Genomic DNA, 15,458 nt, shown 5'->3' with positions numbered 1-15,458 from the left:
TCACAGAATCATTTAGGTTGGAAGAGACCTCCAAGATCACCTAGACCAACCTATGACCTAACACTAACAAGTCCTCCACTAAACCATATCACTAAGATATGGTTTAAGTAAAAGGAACTAACTAAAAGGGACTTTGGGGAGAAATATGAGGTTTGGTTCTATTTTAAGGCCTACGTTGACTGTAGCGTAAAGAACAAGTGCAAATACAGAGAAAAGAAAAATCCTGACACTTCTGATCCCTTCTACACATGTTGCATATACGTGGTAGATTATTTCTTGTAGGCTTACTGTTTGACATATTTTCTATACATTTCTAAGATAGTACATCCTCGGTTTTAGAAGACTCATTGATTAATAAAATATCAGAAGACTAAATACGTTCCTACTCCTATTCCAAAGATTCTTTTTTTTTTTTTTTCCAGGACTTAATTGTATGAAGAGAGAAATTCAAGCAAGCATCCATAATAAAAGAGAAATGGTTGAAAGTATTAGTCAAATCATTCATTTTAACATACTAAAAATCAAGTTGTCAGCATAATAAATGCAAGACAAAGACAGTCTAGACCCTACATTCTTACATTTCTCTCTTGATCTGTCAAATCTTTTGTGACTTGACAAATACTAGATTGTTCTGCAGAATCCTGAATGCTTTAGTAGGCAAGAATGTCAAGATACATCTGAATTTGAGTGGCAAGCAAACAATAATTCTAAATTAAGAAAGCACATACTTAATGAGTTGGTGCAGTCTTTTGTCGGTATGAAACTCAGCACAAAAAGTTTCTGCTGAGCTTGGAGGCAGAAAATAAAAGGTGAAACTGATACCAGTTAGCAACTAATTCCTTTAAAAACAAGAGCCATCACACTTCCCAGCAGACAGAAAATACTAAAAAAAAAAAAAAAAATCCTCAGGAAGCAGATATTTTCTGCCAAAACTTTCAAAAATTACTGAAACATTTCCTTTTTGGTGAATGGTAAATGTTGTTGGTCTGTCTTCCCTGCCTAACAAAGTGCTAGAACCATATCTAGCCATCTTCTCTTCAGTGCCTTTCAGCAAAGAACAGTTTATTTTCAAAGGAAATCCACATAAATTCTATATTTAAACAATATACAGGCCAGGATTTTTTCTCAAGATTCCTTTTCCTTTTTCTTTCTTAACTTGTCTTTAGACTGTCATGACATCTAAGTTCTTTCTTAAACAATCTTTCACCCCATCACAGGAAATTTTAATGCTTTGCCATTAGGAATTGGTAATTCCTTGCCCAGGCTTGAATATTTGCACTTAAAAATAAATACAAATAAATAACTGTAGAAAGCTCTATGCCAGATCCAGAAATTAGGATTAAATATTAGATGTTGAAGTTCAGAACTGCATTCCTGAAAATTTAGCCTCAGCTGTTGCAGAAATCTAAATTCCATGGGCAGCTCATATTTTTCCCTTATGCTTGCCCAAATTTCTAATTCTGCTCATAATCAGTGATCTCAGCACTGACCACACTGAACTTTCACTATTTCATACATATTTCCAAATATGATTCAGAAACTAGGGCAATTCTGACAAGTCTTTTAAGAAAAGGCATAACATACTTACAGGATCAGGTGCCAGATATTGGAGCCTACGTGATATTAGAGCCCACTCCTATAAAACAGCATACACCAGCACTCTGAAGAAGCCTGACAGGCTTGACACCTCAATCTCTATGGAGGCAGCCCTAAATCAAAAAAAAAATATTTTTTTTTTTAAACACTGCTTTCATCACTAGGCATACATAAGGATGCAAGGTTTATTAGCATCTCCTAACCTATTTTACAAAGAAAGATTTGTGTTGTCCTAGTCCTAGATCAATTTCCAAGAGAGTCTGCAGGACACGTTTTCCAGAGAAGTTCTGGACCCTGGTCCTTACATGGAGGGACAAGCTGGAACCAGTCCATTGATTCTATTTAATAAAAGAATTATTAGAATGGAGATGGAAAAGAGACACCATTAGGTAACATTTTAACAAGAAGTATGTTCTTGTTTTTATGTATAAAAGCTGATTCAAAAGGAAAATGTGAAACTTTTCAGATGCCTGTAGAGTTAAGAAATAGTGGATTCCTCTTATACAGGTTCAGGCAAACCACAGCTTAAGGATCCTAATTGTTACCTGTAGCAGTAAACTCATAAGAGAAGCCTGTTCTCAGAGGAAGAAAGTAACGCTGTTTGGTTTTCACTGCAAGGTGGCTGCACAAAAACAAAAAGGCACAGAACCAAGATCTGAAAGGCCCAGAACAACAAAAAGGAAAGATACTGAAAATATCTAGATTTCTTACAAACAGATCATTTAATTCTCATAAATTGTGATCATGAGTGACACAATTAAGGAAGAGGTAAGATTTTCCTGTTAAAGTGATGGGGAGCATTCAAATTAATCTTTTCTCCATTTTGTTCTGTTTATGACTATTAAAGCTTGTCCTCAAAATGGAAAGAATAATTACTAACAAAGTAATTAGGAAAACTAATTAAAATAGTAATAATTCACAGATTTCTCTAGGTTGGAAGAGACCTCAAGATCATCGAGTCCAACCTCCGACCTAACACTAAGTACTCCACTAAACCATATCCCTAAGCTCTACATCTAAACGTCTTTTAAAGACCTCCAGGGATGGTGACTCCACCACCTCCCTGGGCAGCCCGTTCCAATGCTTAATAACCCTTTCGGTAAAGAAGTACTTCCTAACATCCAACCTAAAACTCCCCTGTCGCAACTTTAGCCCATTCCCCCTCGTCCTGTCACTAGGCACGTAGGAGAATAGACCAACCCCCACCTCTCTACAGCCTCCTTTCAGGTAACTGTAGAGAGCGATGAGGTCGCCCCTGAGCCTCCTCTTCTCCAGGCTGAACAAGCCCAGCTCCCTCAGCCGCTCCTCATAAGACTTGTTCTCCAGACCCCTCACAAGCTTGGTCGCCCTTCTCTGGACTCGCTCGAGCACGTCCATGTCCTTCCTGTAGCGAGGGGCCCAAAACTGAACACAGTACTCGAGGTGCGGCCTCACCAGAGCCGAGTACAGGGGCACAATCACTTCCCTAGACCTGCTGGCCACACTGCTTCTTATGCAGGCCAGGATGCTGTTGGCCTTCTTGGCCACCTGGGCACACTGCTGGCTCATATTCAGCCGACTATCCACCAATACTCCCAGGTCCTTCTCGGCCAGGCAGCTTTCCAGCCACTCATCTCCCAGCCTGTAGCTCTGCTTGGGGTTGTTGCGCCCCAGGTGCAGGACCCGGCACTTGGCCTTGTTGAACTTCATGCAGTTGACCTCAGCCCATCGCTCCAGCCTATCCAGATCCTCCTGCAGAGCCTTCCTGCCCTCGAGCAGATCGACACACGCACTTAGCTTGGTGTCATCTGCAAACTTACTGAGGGTGCACTGGACGCCCTCATCCAGATCATCAATAAAGATATTAAAGAGGACCGGCCCCAGTACCGAGCCCTGGGGGACTCCACTAGTGACCGGCCTCCAACCAGATTTGACTCCATTCACCACAACTCTCTGGGCCCGGCCATCCAGCCAGTTTCTAACCCAGCGAAGCGTACGCCAGTCCAAGCCCCGAGCAGCCAGTTTCTTGAGGAGAATGTTGTGGGGAACGGTGTCAAAAGCCTTACTGAGGTCAAGGTAGACCACGTCCACAGCCTTTCCCTCATCCACCAAGCGCGTCACTTGGTCATAGAAGGAGATCAGGTTCGTCAAGCAGGACCTGCCTTTCATAAACCCATGCTGACTGGGCCTGATCGCCTGGTTGCCCTGCAAGCGCCGCGTGATGACCCTCAAGATAATCTGCTCCATGAGCTTCCCCGGCACTGAGGTCAAACTGACAGGCCTATAGTTCCCCGGGTCTGCCCTCCGGCCCTTCTTATAGATGGGCGTCACATTGGCTAGCCGCCAGTCAACCGGGACCTCCCCCGATAGCCAGGACTGCCGATAAATGATGGAAAGCGGCTCGGCCAGCTCCTCCGCCAGTTCTCTCAGTACCCTTGGGTGGATCCCATCTGGCCCCATCGACTTGCGCACATCCAAGCTCCATAGTAGGTCGCCAACCATTTCCTCATGGATAGCGAAGGCCACATCCTGCTCCCCATCCCCTTCCACCAGCTCAGGGCACTGGGTGTCCGGAGAACAACCGGTATTGCCGCTAAAGACTGAGGCAAAGGCGGCATTAAGCACCTCAGCCTTTTCCTCATCCTTAGTAACTAGGTTTCCCCTCGCATCCAGTAAAGGATGGAGATTCTCCCTAGTCCTCCGTTTCGCGTTGATGTATTTGTAAAAGGATTTTTTGTTGTCTTTAACGGCAGTAGCCAGATTGAGCTCCAGATGAGCTTTGGCCTTTCTAATTTTCTCCCTGCACAGCCTCGCTACATCCTTGTAGTCCTCCTCAGTGGCCCGCCCTTTTTTCCAAAGATTATAAACCCTCTTTTTTCTGCTAAGCTCCAGCCGCAACTCTCTGTTGAGCCAGGCCGGTCTTCTTCCACGCCGGCTCATCTTTGGGCACGTGGGGACGGACCGCTCCTGTGCCATCACGATTTCCTTCTTGAGGAGCGCCCAGCCTTCCTGGACTCCTCTGCCCTTCAGAACCGCCTCCCAAGGGACTCGGCCAACCAGCGTCCTGAGCAGCTCAAAGTCAGCCCTCCGGAAGTCCAAGACAGCAGTTTTACTGGTCCCCTTCCTGGCCTCGCCAAGAATAGAGAACTCTACCATTTCGTGGTCACTCTGCCCCAGACAGCTTCCGACCACCACATCTCCCACCAGTCCTTCTCTGTTTGTGAAGAGAAGGTCTAGCGGGGCACCACCCCTGGTAGGTTCACTGACCAGCTGCGTCAGGAAGCTATCTCCCACGCTCTCCAGAAACCTCCTAGACTGCTTTCTCTGTGCCGTGTTGTGTTTCCAGGATATGTCCGGGAAGTTGAAGTCCCCCACGAGGACAAGCGCCGACGATTTTGCAACTTCTGTCAGTTGCCTATAAAACTCCTCATCCGTCTCCTCATCCTGGTTCGGCGGTCTATAACAGACCCCCACCAGGATGCTAGCCTTGCCGGCCTTCCCGCGGATCCTAACCCACAGGGATTCAACCTTATCATTCCCAGCCTGGAGTTCCACAACATCAAAAGATTCTCTAATGTAGAGAGCCACGCCACCACCCCTTCTGTGCTGCCTGTCCCTCCTGAAGAGCCGATAGCCAGGCATTGCAGCACTCCAGTTGTGGGAGCGGTCCCACCACGTCTCCGTGATGGCAACCAAGTCGTAGCCTGCCTGCTGCACAATGGCTTCCAGCTCCTCCTGTTTGTTACCCATGCTGTGTGCATTAGTGTAGATGCACTTCAGCTGGGCCATCGCCTTCTTCCCCGGCCTAGCCATTGTTTCCCCCGGCACAGCTCCAACAAGCCTTGTTTGAGCCCCGTCCCCCTTCTTACCTAGTTTAAAGCTCTCTCTATGAGCCCCGCCAGCTCCTGGCCTAGGGATGCAATTTTATGGGTCTTAAACTGCAACAAGGATGAGGTTAGGCTGGCAGGCATTTTTCAGTCAGGTTTCATGATAACACTGAGATTTCCATATTCCATTTCCTAGAGACCACAACATACAAACACTTCAACTTGCTTTGCTTCTTTACACTGACACTCACACTACTTCTTAGGTCACCAATAGCCTTCTGTCTCAGGAGCCAACAGCATTTTAGAAGTACGTTGGCAAGCGTGAGTTTTCTGCCCAGCATCAGGCACGAGACTGGCCAACCAGACTTCCCATCAACCTTGTAAACAGCATTGAAAACAGACTGCCACTCTTACCTGTCTCAATCGATCCTGATTGATAGCATGGCAAAAACTGCTCTCTAACCTCCACGTAAATAAAACAAAATATATGTTTTCTTGCAGCTGTACTTCAGTCAGCCCCCAAGGTGTCTGCACTTTTTGTTGCCAGCAACATCAACAGCACCCACTTGAAAGAAGCGCAGCTTGGATTTACGTACAATGCAAACACCCACACAAGTAACAAGGAAGGAAATCTAAGACACTAGATCTAGAGATTCCAGACAGCAACTGCCTCAGAAGATTGAGATGAAGAAATCATAATTAACAAGCTCAAAATACATAAATACATGAAAACTTTTCATTTGGTATCTGTGTAGCTCTAGCACCGCTGCTGATTCTGATAGAGCAACAAAACAGCACTGCTAACACAGAATCAAAAAGCCAGAAACATGGGTAAAAAGTTGAGCATTACTGTAACTCTGGCTTGCATGGAGACAATGATCCCTGAATATTAATGATTTAAACTCAAAAGATGTCTGACAACACTTCAGAGAAATTTTCCTGCCTTAATATTCTCACTTACAAAATACCCATACTACAGGGGTGGCATAAATTTCAAGTCTGGCAAATGTCTGTAACAAGCAGGTGCTCAGTCTTTATTCAGGTTATCCATTTCCAAGCATCTTCTGCTGCCCAGACCTTAACAAAATGATAATAGCAAAATAGCAAGCAAAACCAATATATAGCAGTTTCACTGCTGCTATCTTCTCTATAGCTCGTTATCATATAAGGGGGAAAAAAAAAAACAACACTTCAATAATTTTTCACAGCAGTATCCTGCTGCTGCAACTAAGATTTTGAAAGGTATGATTAAAGTGAACGTGCACTGCTGAAGTACTGTGTGGTATGAAGACAAGTAATGTTCCCTTTTTGCCTTCCAGAAGCCTAAGCCAGTTAGCATACGTGGGATCGCATGCAGCCAGCATCCAAAAAGCCTGCAGTTCCTTCCCTCTCTCATAGAGACTGTCAACAAAAGCCACTCAAAGTGCTGTTTCCAATTGAAAGCAACAGAAGGAACTCAAATTCTTTCCCCCTTCAGCTCCTGTGTTCTTAATATTCCCTTCCAGTCCTCCCTTTGACTTTCCTTCTCACCTGCTCCTTAGAAGACTTGGTTTAGCTTTCTGCCACAGGTACAACTTGACAACCTCAACCAGAACCTGTGGGACTGTCGGTGAGAGCCAGATGCTTGAGCAGAACTTCTACTGCAGCACAGAGGATTTCACAGCTGTTTTTGCAAGTGATGCTCTTGCAACCATTTCCAAATGCATAACCTATTTATTTACTTTTAAATTAGAACTTACTTCACAGTTTTAAATAGTACTAACATAAGCACTGACAATTTGGAAATTTGTACAGCAAACTTGAACTGATTGGTGACAATTTTTACAGTTACAAGCACTGAGAAATTAGACAAAAGACCTTCACAATGGTTTGCTTAAAAAAAAAAAAAGGAAGTTGTGATGTTAAAAACAACTCTGTAACAGGTTGCAATAACACCACATTTTACTGAAAGCATCATGAAAAACAAACAAAAAAGCACTTAGAGTCCATGAGTACCACCATTCTTGTCCAGTATTTGTTTTACACTAAGATTTCTGTTCAGAAATAGGGTAACATCAATAAAATGTTGATAAATATTCCAAAATTATTACTGTAAGGTTGTTTTCTCAGACCAAATGGCATCAAGTTCAGCAGGACAACGGTACCACGCTGTTAACCATTACAACACAAGTTTCTGAAACAAAGTCATAGGAAATACTAATTTCACATCATGTTTTCTCCATGAGCAGCCACTGCTTGGGGGTGGGGGAGAAACAAATACAAAGAAACGGGCAGAGTTTAGTGTGAGTCAAATTGAACACGGGTCAAGTTCATCTGATGTTGAACAAAGAGAAGAACAGTAAATGACAGCAGGAATACAAGGTAACACCCAACCTATGATTAAAGACAGGAAATCTGCTCTATAACAGAACACCAAACTTGGCCTAAGAGAATGACAGTTGGACCTATCTGCTTTATCACATGTTGCTTCTAGCTCAGAATTGTTTGTATGCATAAAAGAGCTGGTGTGACAGGTTTATAGCACACAGAATATTTCTACTATAAATAACAAACCACACCCAGAACAAAAATAAACGTGTTACAAAGCACTGACGAAGATTCATAAAATAAAGCTCCACAGGGTCAACAGAATGCCTGCATACGACATGTTCCAATAAAATACCTATTCTGTGAAAAGGTAACATCAAATCATAAGAAATCCTTAGAAATGGGAGATACCACACTATTTTTGCTATTAAAAAATACTAATTGAATATCTGAGATGTAATAAATGGAATGCCTACCTTTTACAATACAAATAACAATGGAAAAGTCTTGCTGATGTAAAAGCCTATGAGAGTCTCTTCATTTCAAGAATGCATTTAGTAAAGTGCTCTGTGAGCATGCCTCCAAAATTATTGCCCCAAGAAATATATCACCTAAAGTATATTTTATGTTACATGCATAAAATTAACCTGAAAGTAGCGCTATAAACTAAATTAGGTGCTTAACTCAAGGATGACTTTAGTTGTAAAGACTGCCAAAACATTAATAAAATGGCTACTGATTTGAATTAATGAAAACACTGCAAAATCCTAAGCATTACAGAATACTCTGGATAGCATGAGCAATAACAGCTCATACAACGTGCACAGGTTTCTCTACCTGAGTCCCAAACTAGTAGAAACCTAGCAAAGGCCAGGCTGCATCATTCATCTCATCTAACCATATAGTAACGCCGTTTTTTCTTCCTTAAATAAAACCACTATGCAAAGAGCATAGTCACGATATGTTTTCTCTTCCTCCTAAGATGCGTTGTATGTAAGTAACGGGTCCATACCTGAGAGTACTGTATGTCAGTGGTGAGAAGTAGTGGTTAACTACTCCGTTCCAAACAACCTATAGATGTCTCTCCAGCACATCCAAGATCTTTGCGGCACTGCTGTATGAGAAGAACCTTGCAATGTACACTACCCCCGATACTTCAAAAGGATAGAGCCATTTATCATGGCCCTAAGAACACACATATTTACAAATCATGTTTTATGATTTGAGCATTCTGACATGACACAACTATTTCCCTCATACGTTGTGGATAAAACTTGATTATCGTGGTAATTAAACCATGCATCATTTTGGAATAATACATTCTTAAATTCATTAAAAGTTTTAAGTTCAGTGTATACATTAAAAACAGAATAATTCTGACGTGTGTTTGGAACTGCAGATGAAGTAGACTGTTATCCAGTTACACAAATACCACACAATGAATTTTTGATTGCATCTCTATTTTTTTGCCAACATAAACCTTGCTGTTCCAAGAAAAAATAGTCTTGTGACTAATCGACAACAGTTCCAATGGATTGTTCAAAAACAAAACCAATAATAAGTTAAAATATTTCAAACTCTGCCCATAGATTAAGCAGGGATACATCAAAAACAGCTTTGACAAATAAAAATCAGCATCCAGGCTGCCTGCTTGCACCAATTTATGAGCTCTAGTCTTCTGAGCTGCAAATAGTATATCACTGAAATAATTATTTTTTAAAAATTAACAAATAATGAATTTTAATAATTATTTTTAATGTTCCTATTGCGCTCTACATTGCTGCTATCAACAGTCTGAAGTTTCCCCAATCCTGCAATGCTACAAAGAACAAACTTCAAGACTACAGAAAAACTCAGCTTCTACTAAACCTGTAGACAAGCACTATATTTGCAGCATCCATCCTCGAGTACATTAACCCAGAAAGACTTACAGATTTGCTTCTAACCACTGCTAATACCAGACATCAGACACATTCTGGCCCAAGAAAGGTCAATGCTGGACAGAGGCACAACAGCACCCCCATGAAAGCAAGACAAAAAGAAAGCCTGCACCAGGACTAAAAGAGGAGGAAGTGCTGGGGCAATTCAACTGTGAAGTGCAAGCACTTCACAGGAGCTTGCAACCCACTGGAAGAAGAAAGAGGAAGAGGTGTAAAAAGAGCAAGTGGAGCACAAGTACACATCATTTCTAGAAAGGAGAAAAAGAAATATGGAATTTGTACTTTTTCTTTTCAAAGACGGATGAGATGGATCAGGGAGCAAGAATCTACTTAGCTCCTAAACAAGCTGGAAGAGGTTAGAAAGAAATCAAAGGACTGCCCATAGAAGGAAATGCATGAGCGTCCAGCAAGTGAACAGGCACGGGAGAGCTGGGATGCCAACAGCACTCCCCCAGGTGGAGGAGTCCTCCTATTACGCCTGAAGGAACTGTTCCTGATAACGAGCATGGTTATTACACCCAAAATTATACTGTCCGTGCAAACTATTTTTTCTTCTCCATGGAGGAAACTACTGAAGTTGTGTCTACAAAACACAAGTACATTAAAAAGAAAAAGAAAGCCACATTGTGCTTTTTCCTGTATATGATAAACTTGTGTTTAAAAAATCGTATTGGTCTTATGTTCATACTTACCTACAAGAGAATCATATTTCAACACTTTTAAACTATCGATATGATTTCATAATTTACTTCAACAAGTACAAATAAAGTCCTGCCTGATACCGCTGTTATGGGTAATATCATTGCTTAAGCAAATGAGTATCAGTGGGTACAGGCATCAAGTAGAATCAGTCAGAACCCAGAGCTAATAGAGGTGCTCTCTGCAGCAGTACGTAATTATGTTATTAGTTATCAAGTTAAAGCTAGCAAAAAACTTTCCCTCTTAGCAACCTTTATGTTGTTTTGATTCATGCACCCTAACAGGCATAATTGAAGTCTGCCAGCCTGCAGAAAAGAAACACATTGCTTTGTAAATACTGTCTGAAGAGTGTGGAACTCTTCCCATTTGGCACAAAGGACACTTTTTTTTTTTTTTTTTTTTTACACTTGAAGTAAAATTTGCAAGGAAACCATTTACACATCTAAAACTGACCTTCAGCAAGTTTAGCATATTTTTATGTCAGGCTTCTCATAAATTAGATCAGCCTTCCTCACTGGTGACCACATCTGCAGCTTGGTTAGTTAAAAGCTTTTGCAAAACTAAAAAGGAAACAAAAAGGAGGAAATAGGAAGAAGCACAGTTGCAATAAATTATCTTGAATCTTTAGACAACTGCACACCAAATGTCTCAAAATAGTTCAAATAGAAAATGTTGGTTTAGATTTCGCTATTGATTTATTTCTAGCACTAAAGTTACTGGAGGGGAAAGAAAAGAAGAGAAACAATCATAATGGTTCAGATGTTTGTTTAAAATATGCAGGAAGTGATGCTAGCTCTTTGTGGAACAGTATAGAGAAATATCAACAATAAGCACAGACAAAACCAGCATCCTCTTCAGTTATGCCTGCAATCCCAGCACTCTTCATTAACCGGGTAACTGCTTTTCTTTAGATGGTCTGGCAGTTTCTTCATTGCCACCTGAAGCATCATCATATCTGCGGGACTGCTATGTACCATTGCTCTTGTAAACATATCTAAATACGCCATTATAGAAAAAATATAATTTAAAGGCCTTTAGTAACCTGAGCCTGCCATTCATATAATTAAGGCACTCTGCAGCAGAAAATTATCTGCTGGTGAGAACAAGGTGGTGATTTTGAGGAAACAGGAAGGGGGACAAAGAAGCTGAAATCTGAAATTTCTCAGGAGAGATTCTTACGCTGCTTCAGTTCAGAACTTTCTTGTAAATAAGTCTGACTATACTTACTATGGATAAAACAGCACAGAGGCATGTAACTCAAGGCTGTATCATAACTAGCAAGCAACTAAAGAAGCTTTAATGCTAGCATCTTCTACCTGTAGGTGCATGACTGGATAAATGTAATCCCCATTTGACAGGATTTTTTTTTCCCCATAATAAATAGAAATGTTTCCCACACTACATGGCAACTTAACACATTATTGCCATATATACATTAGGAACAGCATATTAAACTGCTATATCATATAGAAAAGCAACAAACAGTGGTGCTAGGGAAAGCCTTCTACCTGCATAAAGGTTTTGGTGGAAAGGCGGCATGGAGATGAGAAGGTGAGTTAATCACAACCGCAAGAGAGAGAAAAATAGGGTTAATACCAATCTCTGTGCTAAGATCTATCCTGTTCTTTTCTTTATTTCAGTATTGACCTGCTCCTGAGTTGCCCCTTCTCATCAGATATTCACAACTCTTCTCCATTACCAAGGCCTTGCCACAAATTTTTCCCCCTACACATAGCATCTTTACCTTCTCAGAATCAACATTTGCAAAATGTGGAACTGATGAGCACATAGTTTTATAGGAGATTTCTACCTCCCTTCCGCACTTCTGCTTCTTTGCTTTCACACCCTCTAGCTTTCCTCCATTTCCCTACTTCGTCCCTCTCCACTCTCTCACACTATCACTACATCTTACAGTGCTTTCTTCATCCTGATTATCCCTCTTCCTAAGCTGCACCTTCTTCCTCTTTCCCCCTTATAAACACAATACAGGTAATAGAGGGAAATATATATATGGGATAAATATATGGCTATAATCCTATACCCAGTATCTTCCTTTACTTTATTCCTCCTCTTCTCCAGATAACACATCTACCACCTCCTGTGTTCTGGTTTTCTAATTAAACCTGCCCCCGGTTTGTGATATTCTTATCTCCCTCCACAGGTTCTGTTCCTCTCCGAAACTACAGTTCTGTAAATACCTTCCCACTGAAACGCTGTTTGCTGGACATCTGACTGTACAATCTCTTCAAAGTCTAAATTATGATGCATGCAGAAGCAGCATGTAGCAGAGAGATTGCATCTCTCTGTAACTTGAAGCCTAAATTTCATCTAGAACAGGATTTTGCCAGGATTATTTGTTTTTCCCCAAAATCAGCTCTCCACTGATACCTAGAACACTACCCAAAGTTCTGGAAGTAATTGCTACTATTATCTAAAACTGACAGCTTTGACAGAAAAACACATAAATGATATCATCTTGACATGGAAATCCCCATAGAGGAAATTAAATATGATCTCTAACCATGAGGCTCAAAATGAACACCTCAGAATGGAAAAAAGCTTCTTCTGATAAAATGAATTTAAGAAAGGAGAGGAAGCTAGAAGTATGGAGGAGTTTCCCCTCGTGAAGTGTTTAGCATCTGGGCCTTCCTTATCTTTCTTTGAGGTTTACATTGGTGTTTGCTCACTGACACTTTAACAAGCCCACTTGATCAGCATGAGATACAGACATTTTAAACCAGTGATCTGAGTGCAAAGTGAGGACAGGTATACAACATTGTAATTTTATGCTTAACAACTTTCTCCTGTTTTATTGTTTGTGACTTTAAATGACCCTGTATTATAGTCTGTAGTATAGAAATAACAGATACATTTTTAAAAAGCATAGCTATGAGTACATCACCTCAAGCATTTCGGTTATTCCACTGTCAACATTAACTTAGTTCTTTTACCCAGTAAGATTTTATGCCTGTTTGAGAAAAGACATCAAAGTTAATCTTTTATCATTAACCATCTGTATCAAAGCCTTTGTGACCTGAAGTCTGCTCATCGGACTTCCCAGAACACGTTTTTTCCATCCACCAAAACAAAGTCGATGCTGACAAATTGCAAATGTCAGCAGGGACTTAGCTTTCTTGTCCAGTGCTCACTTGGCTTGGCTTCAGCATCTGAACAGATCGAGTGAACAGCTGGCACAGGTTCTTCCCCAACACAGTAGTTTATTCCAAACAATTCACTTCAACTGCCAATCACCATTCATTTCATGAAATATTACAACTATAGAAATGGACCTCTTTGTTAGTGTCCCATAAGCTTCCTTAGAAATACAGGGGCAGACAACTCCCACATATCTTCATTTCTGTACATGAAGGAAGCAGTCTGAAGATCCTTTTATCTATTTTAGTGCCCTTTTTCTCTTATTCAGGCTATAAATAGAACACACTGCTATCTCCTTTTAGGTTCTTGATTTCTCCTCTTAATTCTGAAGATGTTTTTTGTGTGTGTGCATGCGTTTAAAAACAAACAAACAAACAAAAAAAAACCACCTTGCCAGTTCTCTATTCTTAGTGTATTAGCCCAGTCCACCTCTGCCACACAGCCTGGATCACTGATATCACACCACCACACTTACCAGCTCCAGGCCTTTATAGTCCCAGCGAGCCACTGCATCACTGTCTCACCAGCTTTAGCTCATACCTACAATATTCTTTCTATATGAGCTTCCTTATATAATTTTCCAGCACAGCTGAAGACTTGACAAAATACTAACATTAATTTTATTTTTAAACTGACTCCAAAATTTAGAATTAATCAACAGCTCAGAAGATGTTGTTTTTTGTTTGTTTGTTTTTCCTGATTTCTTGATGAAGCATTGGTGAGGAAACTATTTTCTCAGTAACACCGAGGATTTCATCCCTATAGCTTTGTGGTGCAATGAAAGAAATAAATGGGGAAAATAAGAAGTTCACAGTAAGCAATAGTGGAGGCTCTATTCAAAATATGAAGTAGAGTACAAAAGTCAGTATCAGATATTGTGAAAAATATTTTTAGTTTTAATGTTTATGGTACTATGACCACCGCTGATCATTCAACTTATTGATGTCATTTACCCTTTCAACAAAGCATTTAAGTAACATCTTTTCTACTTAAATCCTTTGTTGAAGAAACTCTGAGACAACACATTTATACAATCTCCTTAATACAAACTCACTCTCCATCTGTACTTCTGCAAAATTCAGATATAGAAGTTTTCAACAACTCTATAAATATCTATATTACAGCAAAAAAAAAAGTGTAAATCACCTCAGTCTTGCTAATTTACTTTTAGATATGAAAGCACACCAATTTTACTCCATTTTTTAAAATCACACTGTATGTTAAACTGATTATGCTAAATTGTCTCCCTAGCCAATAGGAAGTCAGCCAATCACCTGAACAAAAGTTGTGTGTTTTTGTTTGTTTGTTTTTATACACACAAGGCCTTTTAGGAAATTACAAAATTAAAGTTTCCATTCCATATTTGTTTTGCTGTGATTTGAGCACTCACAGATCATGTTTTAACTACAAAGTCATACTGCAACAGGATAAAGCAGGAGGGAATATTAAAACAACACCAAACTTACCCCTCTGAAATTCCAGCCCTTAGTAGAAGGAAACAAGGAAAAATTGTTCTGTTGCTGTTGTTTCGGCCTGCAAGATGAAACAAGGAAAATCATTTACCATTACAAAATCATTTATCATTACATTTTCAGCCATCATTATTTTCTACATCAACAACAGAGTGACAACAGAAGAGAGAAAAGAGAAACACAGATTTCAAGTACTAAGACACCTTAGATTTCCTTGGCTGTAATTCTGACAGGTTTTTCTCTTCAGTTTAGAAAAACATTTCAATTTAGATTGAGTGCTAAGGGACATGGCAGCCTCAAAAGCCTTCAGAGATGGACTGGCTTGATGTCTGGCAGTAACTTCTCATTACTCCTACTGATTTTCAGCCAGAAGAGATGACCCTGACCTGAACAGTGTGGGTCTGTGAAGCTGCAGTTGTGCCATGCGCTGCGCAGTGGTGCAGTGTGACAGCTGGGCTGGGCAGCTCACCAAGGAGCTCTCA

At 40.7% G+C, this 15,458-nt stretch overlaps 1 protein-coding gene across 6 annotated transcripts in view; it reads right to left on the bottom strand.

Annotated features, from left to right (window-relative positions):
• ARHGEF3 (Rho guanine nucleotide exchange factor 3) overlaps nucleotides 1-15,458 on the bottom strand; it is a 130,761-nt gene that overhangs the window by 71,893 nt on the left and 43,410 nt on the right. For 5 of the 6 annotated variants that reach the window (XM_083795672.1, XM_083795671.1, XM_083795674.1 and 2 more), the window contains one exon: nucleotides 14,971-15,037. In XM_083795672.1, coding sequence (XP_083651798.1) covers nucleotides 14,971-15,037 — 67 coding nt within the window. Of the gene's footprint in view, nucleotides 1-13,250; nucleotides 13,317-14,970; nucleotides 15,038-15,458 lie in introns of all 6 variants that reach the window. The other variant, XM_083795678.1, reaches the window with a different exon arrangement.

Source organism: Anser anser (assembly GCF_964211835.1).
Source record: "Anser anser genome assembly, chromosome: 12".
Taxonomy (NCBI): Eukaryota; Metazoa; Chordata; class Aves; order Anseriformes; family Anatidae; genus Anser; species Anser anser.
The sequence above is the reverse complement of the archived record's forward strand: the minus strand, read 5'-3'. Positions and strand labels throughout refer to the sequence as shown.